The sequence below is a fragment of the Pleurodeles waltl genome, chromosome 4_2 (assembly GCF_031143425.1).
Source record: "Pleurodeles waltl isolate 20211129_DDA chromosome 4_2, aPleWal1.hap1.20221129, whole genome shotgun sequence".
Classification (NCBI taxonomy): Eukaryota; Metazoa; Chordata; class Amphibia; order Caudata; family Salamandridae; genus Pleurodeles; species Pleurodeles waltl.
This window is the reverse complement of record NC_090443.1, coordinates 818970909-818990671: the sequence shown is the minus strand read 5'-3', so window position 1 is coordinate 818990671 and position 19763 is coordinate 818970909. Positions and strand designations below refer to the sequence as shown.

Below are 19763 nucleotides of genomic sequence, written 5' to 3'. Positions count from 1 at the left end.
TAATAGGTTACTTTTTAGTCTTCATCTGCTCCAGTATCAGGAGCTATAAAAATGAAGGAATCTTTTGTATTTGGCCAACAGATGTCCACTTTGTTTGGGAGGTTGAATCTGGTCAACTGGATGTTTGGAAAACTATTGGTGCTGTAGTTAGGAGCCGGAACTTTATACTCACTCACTCTACACTTTGCACTCACTGTGTTTGTAGAAAGGGGACTTCTTTGCAGATGTCCCCACAATTTATGCCACTGTTACAACTACTAGATGCTGGTTTTGACTGACAGTGCACTGAGACATGCTAACCAGAACTCTGGGCCAGTGCTCTTTCCTTTAAAACAGGGTATGTCTGATTATTCTACAGTTGGCACAGGACTTTAGCACCCCTGTACGTTCCCAGTAAATGGTACCGCAGGCATGGGTATTAATGAGGGTGCTTAAGGACTGCAGTATATTTTATGCCTCCCTAAGAAACCCTCACACAAATTGCACACAGCCTGCCACTGCAGACAGTGTCAGGGTGCTGGCCCTGAGAGAAAACACATGGCACACTCATTGTTTGCCATGCCAAAGTCACTGTGTGTACTATATGTAAGTCACCCCTACAGAAAGCGTTAGGAGCCTAAGGCAGGGTGCATTATTATACATATGAGGACATATCTGCACAAGCAGATATGCCTCTGCGAGATCTGGTTCTACTCCTGGATATTGTAAGTGTCATCAGCCATCTTAGATCATGTACTGGACACTGGTCATCACGAGTGTAAAGAAATGGCTCCCTGTTGCAGTTACCCCCCACTTTTTGCCTGATACTGATGCTGACTTGACTGAGAAGTGTGCTGGGACCCTGCTAACCAGGCCCCAGCACCAGTGTTCCTTCACCTAAAATGTACCATTGTATCCACAATTGGCACACCCTGGCATTCAGATAAGTCCCTTGTAACTGGTACTTCTAGTACCAAGGGCCCTGATGCCAAGGAAGGTCTCTAAGGGCTGCAGCATGTCTTATGCCACCCTAGAGACCCCTCACTCAGCACAGACACACTGCTTACAAGCCTCTGTGTGCTAGTGAGAACAAAATGAGTAAGTCGACATGGCACTCCCCTCAGGGTGCCATGCCAGCCTCTCACTGCCTATGCAGTATAGGTAAGACACCCCTCTAGCAGGCCTTACAGCCCTAAGGCAGGGTGCACTATACCATAGGTGAGGGTACCAGTGCATGAGCATGGTACCCCTACAGTGTCTAAACAAAACCTTAGACATTGTAAGTGCAGGGTAGCCATAAGAGTATATGGTCTGGGAGTCTGTCAAACACGAACTCCACAGCACCATAATGGCTACACTGAAAACTGGGAAGTTTGGTATCAAACTTCTCAGCACAATAAATGCACACTGATGCCAGTGTACATTTTAGTGTAAAATACACCACAGAGGGCACCTTAGAGGTGCCCCCTGAAACTTAACCAACTAGCTGTGTAGGCTGACTGGTTCCAGCAGCCTGCCACACTAGAGACATGTTGCTGGCCCCATGGGGAGAGTGCCTTTGTCACTCTGAGGCCAGTAACAAAGCCTGCACTGGGTGGAGATGCTAACACCTCCCCCAGGCAGGAGCTGTGACACCTGGCGGTGAGCCTCAAAGGCTCACCCCTTTGTCACAGCCCAGCAGGGCACTCCAGCTTAGTGGAGTTGCCCGCCCCCTCCGGCCACGGCCCCCACTTTTGGCGGCAAGGCTGGAGGGAACAAAGAAAGCAACAAGGAGGAGTCACTGGCCAGTCAGGACAGCCCCTAAGGTGTCCTGAGCTGAAGTGACTCTAACTTTTAGAAATCCTCCATCTTGCAGATGGAGGATTCCCCCAATAGGGTTAGGATTGTGACCCCCTCCCCTTGGGAGGAGGCACAAAGAGGGTGTACCCACCCTCAGGGCTAGTAGCCATTGGCTACTAACCCCCCAGACCTAAACACGCCCTTAAATTTAGTATTTAAGGGCTACCCTGAACCCTAGAAAATGAGATTCCTGCAACTACAAGAAGGACTGCCCAGCTGAAAACCCCTGCAGCGGAAGACCAGAAGACAACTGCCTTGGCTCCAGAAACTCACCGGCCTGTCTCCTGCCTTCCAAAGATCCTGCTCCAGCGACGCCTTCCAAAGGGACCAGCGACCTCGACATCCTCTGAGGACTGCCCCTGCTTCGAAAAGACAAGAAACTCCCGAGGACAGCGGACCTGCTCCAAGAAAAGCTGCAACTTTGTTTCCAGCAGCTTTAAAGAACCCTGCAAGCTCCCCGCAAGAAGCGTGAGACTTGCAACACTGCACCCGGCGACCCCGACTCGGCTGGTGGCGATCCAACACCTCAGGAGGGACCCCAGGACTACTCTGATACTGTGAGTACCAAAACCTGTCCCCCCTGAGCCCCCACAGCGCCGCCTGCAGAGGGAATCCCGAGGCTTCCCCTGACCGCGACTCTTTGAACCTAAAGTCCCGACGCCTGGGAGAGACCCTGCACCCGCAGCCCCCAGGACCTGAAGGACCGGACTTTCACTGGAGAAGTGACCCCCAGGAGTCCCTCTCCCTTGCCCAAGTGGAGGTTTCCCCGAGGAATCCCCCCCTTGCCTGCCTGCAACGCTGAAGAGATCCCGAGATCTCTCATAGACTAACATTGAAAACCCGACGCTTGTTTCTACACTGCACCCGGCCGCCCCCGCGCTGCTGAGGGTGAAATTTCTGTGTGGACTTGTGTCCCCCCCGGTGCCCTACAAAACCCCCCTGGTCTGCCCTCCGAAGACGCGGGTACTTACCTGCAAGCAGACCGGAACCGGGGCACCCCCTCCTCTCCATTCTAGCCTATGTGTTTTGGGCACCACTTTGAACTCTGCACCTGACCGGCCCTGAGCTGCTGGTGTGGTGACTTCGGGGTTGCTCTGAACCCCCAACGGTGGGCTACCTTGGACCAAGAACTAAGCCCTGTAAGTGTCTTACTTACCTGGTTAACCTAACAAATACTTACCTCCCCTAGGAACTGTGAAAATTGCACTAAGTGTCCACTTTTAAAACAGCTATTTGTGAATAACTTGAAAAGTATACATGCAATTTTGATGATTTGAAGTTCCTAAAGTACTTACCTGCAATACCTTTCGAATGAGATATTACATGTAGAATTTGAACTTGTGGTTCTTAAAATAAACTAAGAAAAGATATTTTTCTATATAAAAACCTATTGGCTGGATTTGTCTCTGAGTGTGTGTACCTCATTTATTGTCTATGTGTATGTACAACAAATGCTTAACACTACTCCTTGGATAAGCCTACTGCTCGACCACACTACCACAAAATAGAGCATTAGTATTATCTCTTTTTGCCACTATCTTACCTCTAAGGGGAACCCTTGGACTCTGTGCATACTATTCCTTACTTTGAAATAGTGCATACAGAGCCAACTTCCTACATTGGTGGATCAGCGGTGGGGTACAAGACTTTGCATTGGCTGGACTACTCAGCCAATACCTGATCACACGACAAATTCCAAAATTGTCATTAGAAATTCATTTTTGCAATTTGAAATTTTTCTAAATTCTTAAAAGTCCTGCTAGGGCCTTGTGTGTTAAGTCCCTGTTTAGCATTGTCTTTTAGAGTTTTAAAGTTTGTTAAAGGTTTGAAATTAGATTCTAGAAACAGTTTTAGATTCTTTAAAAAGTCTTCCAACTTTTAGCAAAATAATGTCTGATACAGAGATGAATGTGGTGGAACTCGACACCACACCTTACCTCCATCTTAAGATGAGGGAGCTAAGGTCTCTCTGTAATATAAAGAAAATAACCATTGGCTCCAGACCTACCAAAATTCAGCTCCAGGAGCTGTTGGCAGAGTTTGAAAAAGCCAACCCCTCTGAGGATGACTTCACAGAGGAAGAAATTAGTGACTTGGAGGGCAATTCCCCCCTTCCAGTCCTAAATAGGGAGACCAGGGCCTCTCAAGCCCTGTCTCCAAAAATGATAGTCAGAAATGTTGCTTCCCTCACAGGAGGGTCCAGCATTTCTGAAATCACTGAGGATGCTCTCAGTGAGGATGACCCCCTGTTAGCCAGGATGGTCAAAAGATTGGCTTTGGAAAAGCAGCTCCTAGCCATAGAAAGGGAAAGAAAAGAGATGGGCCTAGGTCCCATCAATGGTGGCAGCAACTTAAATAGGGTCAGAGATTCTCCTGACATCCTAAAAATCCCCAAAGGGATTGTAACAAAATATGAAGATGGTGATGACATCACCAAATGGTTCACAGCTTTTGAGAGGGCTTGTGTAACCAGAAAAGTGAACAGATCTCACTGGGGTGCTCTCCTTTGGGAAATGTTCACTGGAAAGTGTAGGGATAGACTCCTCACACTCTCTGGAAAAGATGCAGAATCTTATGACCTCATGAAGGGTACCCTGATTGAGGGCTTTGGATTCTCCACTGAGGAGTATAGAATTAGGTTCAGGGGGGCTCAAAAATCCTCGAGCCAGACCTGGGTTGATTTTGTAGACTACTCAGTAAAAACACTAGATGGTTGGTTAACTGGAAATGAAGTGTGTGACTATGTTGGGCTTTATAATTTGTTTATGAAAGAACACATTTTAAGTAACTGCTTCAATGAAAAGTTGCATCAGTATCTGGTAGACCTAGGTCCAATTTCTCCCCAAGAATTGGGAAAGAAGGCAGACCACTGGGTCAAGACTAGGGTAACCAAAACTTCCACTGGGGGTGACCAAAAGAAAGGGGTTACAAAAACTCCCCAGGAGAAAGTGGGTAACACTAGAAACCAAGAAAAAGAGTCCTCTGTAGGCCCCCAAAAACCAGAACAGGTGGGTGGGCCCCAGGACACAACCCAAAACAAAGGTGGGTACCAGGGTAAGAACTGGGATGCCACTAAGGCATGGTGCCACAACTGTAAACAGTCTGGACACCACACCAAGGACACTTCTTGTCCCAAAAACAAACCCCAGAACAAAATTCCTGGGGTAACCAGTGTAGCCATGGGAGATGACTCCTCAGATGAGGAGGTCTTCCTAGCCTTCCACTGGAAACAGGGCCCAACAGGTGAGTTGGAGATTACAGAGGGAAGTAGACACTTCCACCACCTACTGGTGAATGGAATCCCAACCACTGCCCTGAGAGACACTTGTGCCAGTCACACTATTGTGCATGACAGGCTGGTGCTCTCAAACCAGTACATCCCAGGTGAGACTGCCAGGGTAAGAGTTAGCCTAGACAGGGTCACTAAGAGGCCTGTGGCTTTAGTGCCCATAGAAGTGGGTGGCACTCTTAGCTGGAGAAGGGTAGTAGTCAGTACAGACCTCCCCCTTGATTGTCTCCTTGGAAATGACTACCCAGAGGTTAGTCAGAGCCCAAGAGAGAAACTGGTCCAGTGCCAGTCCTCTCCCAAGGATTCTGGAAGTCCTGCCTCTGCAGTAAATGCAAGCAGGCCCCAGAAGAAGAAGAAAAGAAAACAGAGTAGGAAGGGTGGACAACCTTTAGCCAAGGTTACAGCAAGCCAAGGAGATTCTGCTCCAGTAGGGGAGAACTCCAAAAATGGCCCTGATAAAGTCCAACCTGACCCACAAGAAGTCCTGGCTAGTCAGGCAACTGTTAAACCTGAGTGGGTGGCTCCTCAGCTAACAGAAGAAAGAGTGGAAGAAGGGTGTTTACTACAAGATGTGGTAACCCCCCACTCCAATACAGCAGACAGGCAACCTGAACCCAAAGAAGCCTGTAACTTAGCCCCTTCCCTTTTAGGTGAAGAGCTAAAGGTGTGGTTCTGGGCACTGACAGCTGTCAGTGGCCTCTGCTGGGTGTTAGCCTTTGTGGCTGCACTATCCTTGGCATGGTGGTCAGACCCCATGCCAAATAGCAAGTTAGGCCCCCTGACCCTGTTGGTCGTGGTGGGGTTACTCCAGCTCTGGGTAACCTCTTTGGGTAAGCTAGGGATGACCCTGGCTAAGATAAGATTAGCAGAGGTGGATACCTCTAAACCCAAAATAAAAAGAATGGGTGGGGACATTGAAGAAGCAGACAAGAGGCAATTCAGACTAGGTCCTATCACTGTGGAAGTGGGTCAGTTCCCCAAAGGGAATGACCTGAACAGAAGGATGTAAGGCAGAGTAGGCCCTGCAACTAACCAGCCTATTTCTCCTACTCTTCCTCGCCTGACAGACTAGGAAGACTCTCCCAGCTTGGGCTGAGTCTCCTGGCCTGAAGGCTGGGGGGGGCTTGTGTAAAGAAATGGCTCCCTGTTGCAGTTACCCCCCACTTTTTGCCTGATACTGATGCTGACTTGACTGAGAAGTGTGCTGGGACCCTGCTAACCAGGCCCCAGCACCAGTGTTCCTTCACCTAAAATGTACCATTGTATCCACAATTGGCACACCCTGGCATTCAGATAAGTCCCTTGTAACTGGTACTTCTAGTACCAAGGGCCCTGATGCCAAGGAAGGTCTCTAAGGGCTGCAGCATGTCTTATGCCACCCTAGAGACCCCTCACTCAGCACAGACACACTGCTTACAAGCCTGTGTGTGCTAGTGAGAACAAAATGAGTAAGTCGACATGGCACTCCCCTCAGGGTGCCATGCCAGCCTCTCACTGCCTATGCAGTATAGGTAAGACACCCCTCTAGCAGGCCTTACAGCCCTAAGGCAGGGTGCACTATACCATAGGTGAGGGTACCAGTGCATGAGCATGGTACCCCTACAGTGTCTAAACAAAACCTTAGACATTGTAAGTGCAGGGTAGCCATAAGAGTATATGGTCTGGGAGTCTGTCAAACACGAACTCCACAGCACCATAATGGCTACACTGAAAACTGGGAAGTTTGGTATCAAACTTCTCAGCACAATAAATGCACACTGATGCCAGTGTACATTTTAGTGTAAAATACACCACAGAGGGCACCTTAGAGGTGCCCCCTGAAACTTAACCAACTAGCTGTGTAGGCTGACTGGTTCCAGCAGCCTGCCACACTAGAGACATGTTGCTGGCCCCATGGGGAGAGTGCCTTTGTCACTCTGAGGCCAGTAACAAAGCCTGCACTGGGTGGAGATGCTAACACCTCCCCCAGGCAGGAGCTGTGACACCTGGCGGTGAGCCTCAAAGGCTCACCCCTTTGTCACAGCCCAGCAGGTCACTCCAGCTTAGTGGAGTTGCCCGCCCCCTCCGGCCACGGCCCCCACTTTTGGCGGCAAGGCTGGAGGGAACAAAGAAAGCAACAAGGAGGAGTCACTGGCCAGTCAGGACAGCCCCTAAGGTGTCCTGAGCTGAAGTGACTCTAACTTTTAGAAATCCTCCATCTTGCAGATGGAGGATTCCCCCAATAGGGTTAGGATTGTGACCCCCTCCCCTTGGGAGGAGGCACAAAGAGGGTGTACCCACCCTCAGGGCTAGTAGCCATTGGCTACTAACCCCCCAGACCTAAACACGCCCTTAAATTTAGTATTTAAGGGCTACCCTGAACCCTAGAAAATGAGATTCCTGCAACTACAAGAAGAAGGACTGCCCAGCTGAAAACCCCTGCAGCGGAAGACCAGAAGACGACAACTGCCTTGGCTCCAGAAACTCACCGGCCTGTCTCCTGCCTTCCAAAGATCCTGCTCCAGCGACGCCTTCCAAAGGGACCAGCGACCTCGACATCCTCTGAGGACTGCCCCTGCTTCGAAAAGACAAGAAACTCCCGAGGACAGCGGACCTGCTCCAAGAAAAGCTGCAACTTTGTTTCCAGCAGCTTTAAAGAACCCTGCAAGCTCCCCGCAAGAAGCGTGAGACTTGCAACACTGCACCCGGCGACCCCGACTCGGCTGGTGGCGATCCAACACCTCAGGAGGGACCCCAGGACTACTCTGATACTGCGAGTACCAAAACCTGTCCCCCCTGAGCCCCCACAGCGCCGCCTGCAGAGGGAATCCCGAGGCTTCCCCTGACCGCGACTCTTTGAACCTAAAGTCCCGACGCCTGGGAGAGACCCTGCACCCGCAGCCCCCAGGACCTGAAGGACCGGACTTTCACTGGAGAAGTGACCCCCAGGAGTCCCTCTCCCTTGCCCAAGTGGAGGTTTCCCCGAGGAATCCCCCCCTTGCCTGCCTGCAACGCTGAAGAGATCCCGAGATCTCTCATAGACTAACATTGAAAACCCGACGCTTGTTTCTACACTGCACCCGGCCGCCCCCGCGCTGCTGAGGGTGAAATTTCTGTGTGGACTTGTGTCCCCCCCGGTGCCCTACAAAACCCCCCTGGTCTGCCCTCCGAAGACGCGGGTACTTACCTGCAAGCAGACCGGAACCGGGGCACCCCCTCCTCTCCATTCTAGCCTATGTGTTTTGGGCACCACTTTGAACTCTGCACCTGACCGGCCCTGAGCTGCTGGTGTGGTGACTTCGGGGTTGCTCTGAACCCCCAACGGTGGGCTACCTTGGACCAAGAACTAAGCCCTGTAAGTGTCTTACTTACCTGGTTAACCTAACAAATACTTACCTCCCCTAGGAACTGTGAAAATTGCACTAAGTGTCCACTTTTAAAACAGCTATTTGTGAATAACTTGAAAAGTATACATGCAATTTTGATGATTTGAAGTTCCTAAAGTACTTACCTGCAATACCTTTCGAATGAGATATTACATGTAGAATTTGAACCTGTGGTTCTTAAAATAAACTAAGAAAAGATATTTTTCTATATAAAAACCTATTGGCTGGATTTGTCTCTGAGTGTGTGTACCTCATTTATTGTCTATGTGTATGTACAACAAATGCTTAACACTACTCCTTGGATAAGCCTACTGCTCGACCACACTACCACAAAATAGAGCATTAGTATTATCTCTTTTTGCCACTATCTTACCTCTAAGGGGAACCCTTGGACTCTGTGCATACTATTCCTTACTTTGAAATAGTGCATACAGAGCCAACTTCCTACAATAGGTCAGGAATATTTGCATACGCTCCCGACCCACCTTACCCCCCTCCCCAAAATGCTCTGTTACACTCAGTAATCAGCCAATGCAGAAGGAGCCGGATGACTCTAATCTTAATATCTTAATTGCTCCACAGGGGGAAAGACAAACGTGTTTCTCAGAACTAGTAGAACTAGCACAAGGAAACTATCAAAAGTTACCAAGGATACAGGAGCTGTTGTCAGTGGAAAAGGGGAGAGTAATTCACCCAGAACCAGAAACTTTTCATCTTATTCTAACAGCATAGCTCCTGAAGACTTAGACCTTGTACATCTAAAACTGCCGGAAAAGACAATGGCAGTTCTGAGGGAAGCAAGAAAGCCAACTACAAGGAAATGTTACATAAGCAAATGAGAAGGGATACAATGGTGTAATAAAAAAAAGGGCTTAAAGGACAAGTACGCAAGGGAAAAAAACTGTATTGAAGTATTTAATTGACCTTATTGAAGGACTGACTTATACTTCGCTAAGAGTCCACCTGGCAGTCATAGCTTATATAGGGAGAAGTTTGTTCACATCACCAGTAATTAAAAGGTTCTTGGAAGGAGTGAAGAGAGTGGCAACACTAACCAGGGTACCTGCCCCTGCTACTACGTGTTACTCTTGCAATTAATGAAAAAAACATTCAAGCCTTTGCACAAAGCAAACTTGCAGGAACACTATTTTCAAATTCATAAAGACAAATTTCTTACATGAACTGACCCGAAGTTCTTACCAAAAGTCATTTAACATTTTCACATGAATCAAATTATACAAATTCCAAGTTTTTTTTTTTTTCCCAAGAACCAAAAACTCCGGCAGAAAGAGCTTTACTTACATTAGATGCGAAATTGACCATAATGTATTACACAGAAAGAACAAAAGCAATCAGAAAGACTCAGCTGCTGTTTGTATCATTTGCAGATAGTTTCTTAGGAAGACCCGTAACAAAAATCACAATTGCAAGAAAGATTGCATGAACAATTATGTTGTCATTCTCATACAGAAGAAACTTTAACGGTGACACCAAAGGTGAATACAACAAGAGAGAAGGAAGCAAAAATTGCCCTTCCTGCTAATGCACCTTTGCAGGACATATGTTTGGCAGCAAGTTGGTCTTCAATTCACACGTTTACGAAACATTAACATACAAATGAATAAGGAAGCTCAAGTATGACAGAGTTTTACAGCATTTGTTTACAAGTCAATGTCTATCTTCAACCTAACCACTACAAGGTTGGAAACTGCTAAAAAGTCAATGCATAGCATGTGAATCAAGAAAAGATTCACAGTGCAAAATATATAGTTTGTGTAAGGAAATGCCTCCTTGGCATGGTTGCCCCCTGACTTTTTGCCTTTGCTGATGCTATGTTTACAAATGAAAGTGTGCTGAGGCCTGCTAACCAGGCCCCAGCACCAGTGTTCTTTCCCTAACCTGTACTTTTGTATCCACAATTGGCAGACCCTGGCATCCAGATAAGTCCCTTGTAACTGGTACTTCTAGTACCAAGGGCCCTGATGCCAAGGAAGGTCTCTAAGGGCTGCAGCATGTCTTATGCCACCCTGGAGACCTCTCACTCAGCACAGACACACTGCTTGCCAGCTTGTGTGTGCTAGTGAGGACAAAACGAGTAAGTCGACATGGCACTCCCCTCAGGGTGCCATGCCAGCCTCTCACTGCCTATGCAAGTATAGGTCAGTCACCCCTCTAGCAGGCCTTACAGCCCTAAGGCAGGGTGCACTATACCATAGGTGAGGGTACCAGTGCATGAGCATGGTACCCCTACAGTGTCTAAACAAAACCTTGGACATTGTAAGTGCAGGGTAGCCATAAGAGTATATGGTCTGGGAGTTTGTCAAACACGAACTCCACAGCACCATAATGGCTACACTGAAAACTGGGAAGTTTGGTATCAAACTTCTCAGCACAATAAATGCACACTGATGCCAGTGTACATTTTATTGCAAAATACACCCCAGAGGGCACCTTAGAGGTGCCCCCTGAAACTTAACCGACTGTCTGTGTAGTCTGACTAGTTCCAGCAGCCTGCCACACTAGAGACATGTTGCTGGCCCCATGGGGAGAGTGCCTTTGTCACTCTGAGGCCAGTAACAAAGCCTGCACTGAGTGGAGATGCTAACACCTCCCCCAGGCAGGAGCTGTAACACCTGGCGGTGAGCCTCAAAGGCTCACCCCTTTGTCACAGCCCAGCAGGGCACTCCAGCTTAGTGGAGTTGCCCGCCCCCTCCGGCCACGGCCCCCACTTTTGGTGGCAAGGCTGGAGGGAACAAAGAAAGCAACAAGGAGGAGTCACTGGCCAGTCAGGACAGCCCCTAAGGTGTCCTGAGCTGAAGTGACTCTAACTTTTAGAAATCCTCCATCTTGCAGATGGAGGATTCCCCCAATAGGGTTAGGATTGTGACCCCCTCCCCTTGGGAGGAGGCACAAAGAGGGTGTACCCACCCTCAGGGCTAGTAGCCATTGGCTACTAACCCCCCAGACCTAAACACGCCCTTAAATTTTGTATTTAAGGGCTACCCTGAACCCTAGAAAATTAGATTCCTGCAACAACAAGAAGAAGGACTGCCCAGCTGAAAACCCCTGCAGAGGAAGACCAGAAGACAACAACTGCCTTGGCTCCAGAAACTCACCGGCCTGTCTCCTGCCTTCCAAAGAACTCTGCTCCAGCGACGCCTTCCAAAGGGACCAGCGACCTCTGAATCTTCTGAGGACTGCCCTGCTTCGACGACGACAAGAAACTCCCGAGGACAGCGGACCTGCTCCAAAAAGACTGCAACTTTGTTTCAAGAAGCAGCTTTAAAGAACCCTGCAACTCCCCGCAAGAAGCGTGAGACTTGCAACACTGCACCCGGCGACCCCGACTCGGCTGGTGGAGAACCAACACCTCAGGGAGGACCCCCGGACTACTCTACGACTGTGAGTACCAAAACCTGTCCCCCCCTGAGCCCCCACAGCGCCGCCTGCAGAGGGAATCCCGAGGCTTCCCCTGACCGCGACTCTCTGAAACCTAAGTCCCGACGCCTGGAAAAGACCCTGCACCCGCAGCCCCCAGGACCTGAAGGACCGGACTTTCACTGCAGAAGTGACCCCCAGGAGTCCCTCTCCCTTGCCCAAGTGGAGGTTTCCCCGAGGAAGCCCCCCCTTGCCTGCCTGCAGCGCTGAAGAGATCCCGTGATCTCTCATAGACTAACATTGAAAACCCGACGCTTGTTTCTACACTGCACCCGGCCGCCCCCGCGCTGCTGAGGGTGAAATTTCTGTGTGGGCTTGTGTCCCCCCCGGTGCCCTACAAAACCCCCCTGGTCTGCCCTCCGAAGACGCGGGTACTTACCTGCAAGCAGACCGGAACCGGGGCACCCCCTTCTCTCCATTCTAGCCTATGCGTTTTGGGCACCACTTTGGACTCTGCACCTGACCGGCCCTGAGCTGCTGGTGTGGTAACTTTGGGGTTGCACTGAACCCCCAACGGTGGGCAACCTTGGACCAAGAACTGAACCCTGTAAGTGTCTTACTTACCTGGTAAAACTAACAAAAACTTACCTCCCCCAGGAACTGTGAAAATTGCACTGTGTCCACTTTTGAAATAGCTATTTGTGAATAACTTGAAAAGTATACATGCAATTGAAATGATTCAAAGTTCCTAATGTACTTACCTGCAATACCTTTCAAACAAGATATTACATGTTAAATTTGAACCTGTGGTTCTTAAAATAAACTAAGAAAAGATATTTTTCTATAACAAAACCTATTGGCTGGATTTGTCTCTGAGTGTGTGTACCTCATTTATTGTCTATGTGTATGTACAACAAATGCTTAACACTACTCCTTGGATAAGCCTACTGCTCGACCACACTACCACAAAATAGAGCATTAGTATTATCTATTTTTACCACTATTTTACCTCTAAGGGGAACCCTTGGACTCTGTGCATGCTATTCCTTACTTTGAAATAGCACATACAGAGCCAACTTCCTACAGTTTGTTAATGTAGGTATAGCTTTGAAGCTTGAAGAGTTGTCTGGATACACAAGTGACCCACCCACCTCTGCCAGAAGATGGAGAAGAACAGAGGGAGGGAAAAAAAAAAAGAATCTGAAGATGGCGACCAAAGGTGTAAGCTTCCGGAGAAAGTTGGACTATGTCACAAGGGACACCAAATGGAGCTGATGTCGACACCCACCAACAAAAACTTAAAAGTGAAGAGGGACTACTAAATAGTGGAGAATTCTGGACCCAACTACTAGATGGTGGAGTAATGCATTGCATGTGAATCGAAAAAATTCTTCAAGCTGCAAAACTACACCTACACATAAGAAGCTATGTGATGTCTGGTGGAGATATGGATTTGCAGGCTATCATGGCATTGGTACCTGCAATGTTTGGGGCATGCAGTGGCTAAAGATGGGTCCAGATGGATGGGGAAACAGAAGGGGTAAGTGATACAGCATTTGATCAAAGGGACTGGATCTTGGCCTACTAGAACTACATCAGAACTTGAAAGATCTGTTCGGAGGAAGCAGAGGTGAAGGCATTCGAAGAGGGGGCAAGCAATTCGTGTACATAGCAGAGGAGTTCTTTTGAAAGTATCTAGTCCGTATTTGAAGGAGTGCGTCTCTTGGTTTGGACTAATGTGGTCTTAATAACCTTTAGTTGTCCATAGATTTGAATATGTTATATTGTGGGCCAGGTGTTCTTTTAGGGCACTGTATTGGTAGGGAGTCATAAGCTGAACCAATTCATGACCTCTGATTTGGGTAGCCAGGGTTAGCAACATCTGGACTGGACTGGATAATCTCTTTTCACGGTTTACAGTTTAAACTCCAGCAGGCAATCTGGAAGGTGTTTATTGTTGTGGACAGCTTAATAGATGATTTATGTGGTTCAGGTTTCTGTACAGAACAGGATGGGGGCGGGAAGGGTGGGCAGAGGTTTATGTGTTTTTTTTTAATGGTGTGGAAGGAAATTAAATTTAGTGAGCATTTTTAAAAGGATTGATCCCAGTCCAACTGTCAGAGTGACAGATGGGCTTCACTTTGTATGTGTTGGTTTTTAGGTTTTAATGGATGTGCTCTAGGTTGAGGTTCTCACCTGTGCAGGAGCCAGTGAAGGTCCTCTCAGATGCTGCCACTAAAAAGATGGTACAGCAGCACAGTGTCTGCAGGTGAGTGGTCATAACGTCCATTTGAGTGGGGCAACCTGTTTGTAACTTGGACTGAATATAGAAGCTTGTGATCATGAATGATTATTTAGAATTAACAACTCACTTACTCAGGAGCTGCTGAGAGATAGCTTCCTGCGTATCAAAGACCATGAGGCTACCTCTTCTGGTGTCTTCATTTCAGCATATAATGTTGCAGTTAGGGGGAACAAAATCCTAGAGAAGGATAAAGAAACTGAGACCATCTAGATGACTAGGAGTTGCAGGGATTAGTTGTAGATTAGATCATGTGGGATACTGAGTATAACAGCAGACCTAGCAGCAGTGTCCTATTCTGGTCAGAGTGATCAAATTCTTGATTACGTTGTCAGTTCTTGTTCGTCAAAAAGCTTAGAGTTGTATTTTTTTAGTCCTTGTCACAGTAGACCATGTGCAGTGATTGCCTTGCTATCTATCATTGATGATTGTGTTTTTCTTTTATGGAGTTCTGTCCTCTGTAGGTGTTGCACCTCTCTTTGGGTTTCTTCCATATGGCTATTCTGAAGTCACGGTTATGTCCTTAATTTTTAAAGATAAACCACAAAAGGTTTTGACCTTCACTGCAAATTAAGTTTCAGACTGTTTCCAAAAAATGTATTTGTTTAACTTCATAGGTGTTAACATTATTAAATCTAAGAATGTTTATTTTCTTGGCTCATTTATTCTTTAATTCAGCAGGTATGGGAGCGTCTTCTATATTACCTCAGTTTCTTAATGCATCCATCAACCCAGCATTGCTGCAGCTGAGTAAAGCACACCAGGTAAATAGCAGATTTTTGCAGATTTTGTCTTATTCACAACAAATGCAAATACATTTCTTGTTCCGGTATTTAAAACCACTTATTGTAGTAAGTAAATGCATGATGTTTGCTTCTAGCGGCTACCATTTGCTCATCATTTGACTGTCACTATAGACTTCCAAATATGTATTTTTTGTAAGTATGATCGTATGCAGGTGTTTACTTCAACTCTCCCTTCTCTCTTTGCTTTTGTTGCCTGAAAATCTTCTGGCTTTGATTTCTGGGTATGCCAAAGGGCCCTTAGTGCCAAGACCCAGCTGAACTCCTATTCCTGTGCTCCACAGTGACACCATTGATGTCTTTTGGGACCGAACAGACTCCTCAAGAATTCCTCTCCCTTTTACTCCCCTCTTCGGGGAGCATTTCTGAGTCACGGGATCGAGTGGCTGATCCTTCTTGGTGTTACTTTGCATGGGCATCGAGTCCTTTGTTAGATTGTTTTTGCTCCCCGTTGGGTTCGGATGTGTATTGGCTCGCTCTGTTTTTTACTTGCTCCAGTCTGAAACTTTCCTTCTGTCTTTCTTATATTCAATATTATTGTTCTTTTGATCGCAAGTTTCTATCTTCTGCGTTTGTACTTTCTAAATCGGGTCCTGTCCGACCGCGCACCCCTCGGGGCGGGCCTTAACTGGTGTCAGGCCTTCCTCCACGTGGCACCAAAGAGAATGTCCATCTGATTGAACACACACCAATTCATTACTCCCCTCAGTGCCATTCCAAATTTCCCCTTCAGATCAAAGAAGTCCCTTCCAGATCGAAGAGCCAATCAGCTGGAGATGGCACACAAATCCCCAGAAGACACTCCTGACATCTTCTGGGAAGAGCATGCACAGGAGGAACCCGCACAAGAGGAGGCCTTCTCTATCCAGGACTCAGACACCGACGTTCAGTCTGACATCAAGAGCCAAGACATCTCACCTGCTCAGCCAGTGAGTACTATAACCCTTCCTGTACATACCAAGACGTTAAAAAAAACCTTGCAGAGGTCATGGCCTGCCACCAGGCCTTGGTTGATCTCAGAGATCCACTTCAGCTGCCCCTACTCTTGGTGTCAACCTCCTCCACCTCAGTCTGAATATCTTCCACCAAACCTTCAGTACTGACCCGCATGTGCTACAGCTTTGCCATCGAAAAAGGAACACCGACCAAAATTGTAGGTACCGAAAACACAGGAGACCACTCCTGTGGAGCATTTGTACTTGAGCCAATCCTCCACTACACCATCTCCAATTGAGCCAATATTAGAAGTCATGGATGCTAAACAGCACTGCCTCCACGTTCAGGAAAGGACAGGACAGGACATATTGTTGCGTCTCCCCCTCCACAATCCATCACTTCTTTGCTTCTTCCTCCTCCTCAGCCAGATTCCTCACCACCTCCAATTACCACTTCTTCTTGTCCACCCCATCCCCCTCCTCGTTTTTCTACCTCTCCTATTGCAGGATATCTCATACCTCAGGGTTCACCCTTATTTGTAGGTCACGAATTAGGATTATGACTCCTAGGGTGGACAAAAAGTATAAACCCACTCCTTCAGATCCACTATATATCAGGTTTCATGTCCCACCAGATTTCATATTGGCTACCACTGCAAGGAAGCATGCTAACAGCCAGGCTACATGGTACTCTCCTCTATCAGACAAGGAGAGCAAAAGGCTTGATGCGGCAGGCAAAAGAGTTGCTGCACAAACAGCAAACCGTTGGCGCATATCCAATTCGTAGGCCTTACTAAAAAGGTACAACCAGGCTCACTGGGATGAGATTGAGGAGCTCCACTAATATCTTCCAGATGAGCACAGTAAACATGGTCAACAGATTGTTTCTGAAGGGCAATCTCAAACAATTCAATATACTGTGCATTAGATGCTGGCAGACACAGTTGTACGTGCTAGGTAGACATGCAGGCCTTAGATGCTCAGGCTTCAATCCAGAAATGCAACAAGTGGTGCTCAACATGCTCTTTGACAAGGAGTATCTTTTTGGCCTTCAAGTTGACTCCACACTTGAGAAGCTAGAAAAGGACACTGACACCGCAAAGACCATGGACGCTCTGCAGTCTCAGGTACATAGAGCCAATTTTTGTCTCCCTACGTTTAGAGACCGTTATAAAGCAACAACCTCTGAACGTCTATCTCCCAACCAAGGCAACCCTCCACCTCTAACTCTAGAGGGTTTTTTCAGAGGAGCCTATAAGGGCAATAATAACAGATCCCAAGGCAATAGCACTATCCCCATGGCTCTACCTCATCAGCTTATCACTGACTACATACATCTCCCCAAACCCCGCACCAAACCAGTAGAGGTACGACTTCGGGATTGGACACACATAACATCGGATCTTTGGATCCTCTCCATTATCCAACGTGGTTATTGTCTGGAGCTCACTTCCACATCTCCAAACATTCCCCTCGCTCCCATGGGTTATCTCACGAACATCTCACCCTTCTAAAGGAAGAGGTACAATCTCTGCTACTCAAGGGTGCTATAGAGCCTGTCCCATTGCAGTACCAGAGAACAGGAGTATACTCCCTACACTTCCTCATCCCCAAAAAGGACTGAACGCTCAGACCAGTTCTGGATATCAGACCATTAAACCATTACATTCTCTCAGAACACTTTCACATGGTTACTCTTCAAGATGTTATTCCACTTCTTCAACAGAGCAATTTCATGTCAGCCCTTGACTTCAGGGACACCTACTTCCATATACCCATCCACCCTGCACACTGGAAATACCTAAGGTTTGTGATGGCAGGAAGACATCATCAGTTTAGAGTCCTGCCTTTTGGAGTCATTACAAAGTGCCTAGCTGTAGTTAAAGCACATCTCAGAAGGCAAATAATTCATGCGTTTCCTTACCTAGACAACTGGCTCATCCAAGCCAGCACACTACAGCAGTGTCAATCCGACACTCAAACCATAATAAACCTTCTTCACAATCAACTTTCTCAAATCCCATCTACAGCCTTTTCAGATTCATCCATATCTTAGAGCCATTCTTAATGCACAACTGGGGTTAGCATATCCCAACCCAGCACGCATTCACAACTTTCAGCTAATGTTTCTTTAGGTTTAGGCAAAAACACACCTACAGTCGAGACTGTCATGTATCTCTTAGGGATGATGGCATCCTGTATTGCCATCACTTCTCGCATCAGATTCACATGCGCGCCCTACAGCAGTGTCTGTCTCATCAGTGGTCTGTCACAGGGTCACCTTCTGGATCTAGTGATAGACTGTCATACTCATCGCTCTCTGCAGTGGTGGAACACCACCAACCTATTGAAAGGGCAGCCTTTTCAAGACCCTGTGCCTCAGCTCATTATGAGCACAGATGCATCACTGACTGGTTTGGGTGCTCATCTTCAAAATCTCACAGTGCAGGGCTCTGAGATCTCGGTCACCAGTTCATGCAGAAAAAGTATCTGGAGCTTCAGGCAGTGTTTCTAGCCCTGAGAGCTTTTCTTCCTCACTTGTCGCACAAGTTTGTCTTAGTCCGCATGGACAACATGACAGCCAGGTATTTTGTACAGAAACAGGGGGGAACACAGTCCATATGGAAGTGGGCCCTTCACCACCATATTCACTTAGTGGCAGAGTATTTCCCAGTAAAAGATGACTTTGCTGACATGTCCAGCAGAATGCATCAACAAGTCCATGAATGGGACCACCACACACATATCCTTCAAAAATATTTCCAAAAGTGGGAAACTCTTCAAATAGAGCTTTTTGGCATATCCGAAAACTCAAAATGCTCAAGCTTCACATGCCTGTACCCACACCCTCTCTCCAAGGGCAAGGTTGTATGGATGAGCTTGTCAGGGATATTTGCTTACGCTTTTCGACCTCTCTCTCATTCCATTCCTGATTCGGAAGATGAGATAAACATCCCTCCCCATGTTCCTTGTAGCCCTTACCTGGGCACGACAACAATGGTTCACAACACTTCTGAAGCTCTTGCTGGTCTCCCACGAGTAGCTGCTCAGCAGGCCAGAACTTCTCACACAGATCCAGACCCCAAGTCACTCAACCTTGCACTATTTCTCATGAAGCTATAGAGTTTGGCTATCTACAGTTACCTTCCAAATGTATGAACATTCTTAAGGAAGTCCGTAGACCTACAACAAGAGAATGTTATGTTGCAAAATGGAAACGCTTTGTTTGCTACTGTCAGACTAAACACATTAACCCCATTAAGGGGTCAGTCCAAGACAATGTTTGCTGTTTGTTTCACTTACAGAAAGCGGACTTGGCTGCTACTTCTATTTGTCTACATTTTGTAGCCATAGCTGCATATATAGACAGTATAGATCCCGATCAGAATCCCAGTCATTAAAACCTTCATGGAAGGCCTTAAAAGTCATTCCACCCAGAATACCCCAGCACCATTCTGGAATTTTTATATTGTGCTCACTAAGCTCATGGGACCTCCTTTTCAGCCACTTCATTCTTGCTCTATTCAGTTCCTTTCCTGGAAAGTGGCATTCTTAGTCACAGTTATATCATTCAGACCCATTCGTGAGCTCCAGGCCTTAACATTAGAAGAACCTTTCTTGCAGATAAACAAAGACAAAGTGGTTCTTTGTACAAACCCAAGGTTCATACCTAAAGTGGTTCCTCAATTCCATATCAATCAAACAATTGCGTTACTGGTTTTCTTCCCACAGCCTGACTCGGTTGCAGAAAGAGCCCTCCACACATTAAATGTCAAACGGGCACTCATGTACTACATTGACAGAACTAAACACATCACAAAAACTAAACAGCTCTTTGTAGCTTTCTCTCTTCCTCTTAAGTTTAACCCAATA

General features: G+C 47.2%; 1 protein-coding gene across 8 annotated transcripts in view; it reads left to right on the top strand.

Moving 5' to 3' along the window:
* Positions 1-19763, top strand: part of RAVER2 (ribonucleoprotein, PTB binding 2) — a 371062-nt gene that overhangs the window by 155517 nt on the left and 195782 nt on the right. For 4 of the 8 annotated variants that reach the window (XM_069232507.1, XM_069232511.1, XM_069232510.1 and 1 more), the window contains exon 6: positions 14834-14916. In XM_069232507.1, coding sequence (XP_069088608.1) covers positions 14834-14916 — 83 coding nt within the window. Of the gene's footprint in view, positions 1-14830; positions 14917-19763 lie in introns of all 8 variants that reach the window. The other 4 variants (XM_069232508.1, XM_069232509.1, XM_069232512.1 and 1 more) reach the window with 1 other exon arrangement.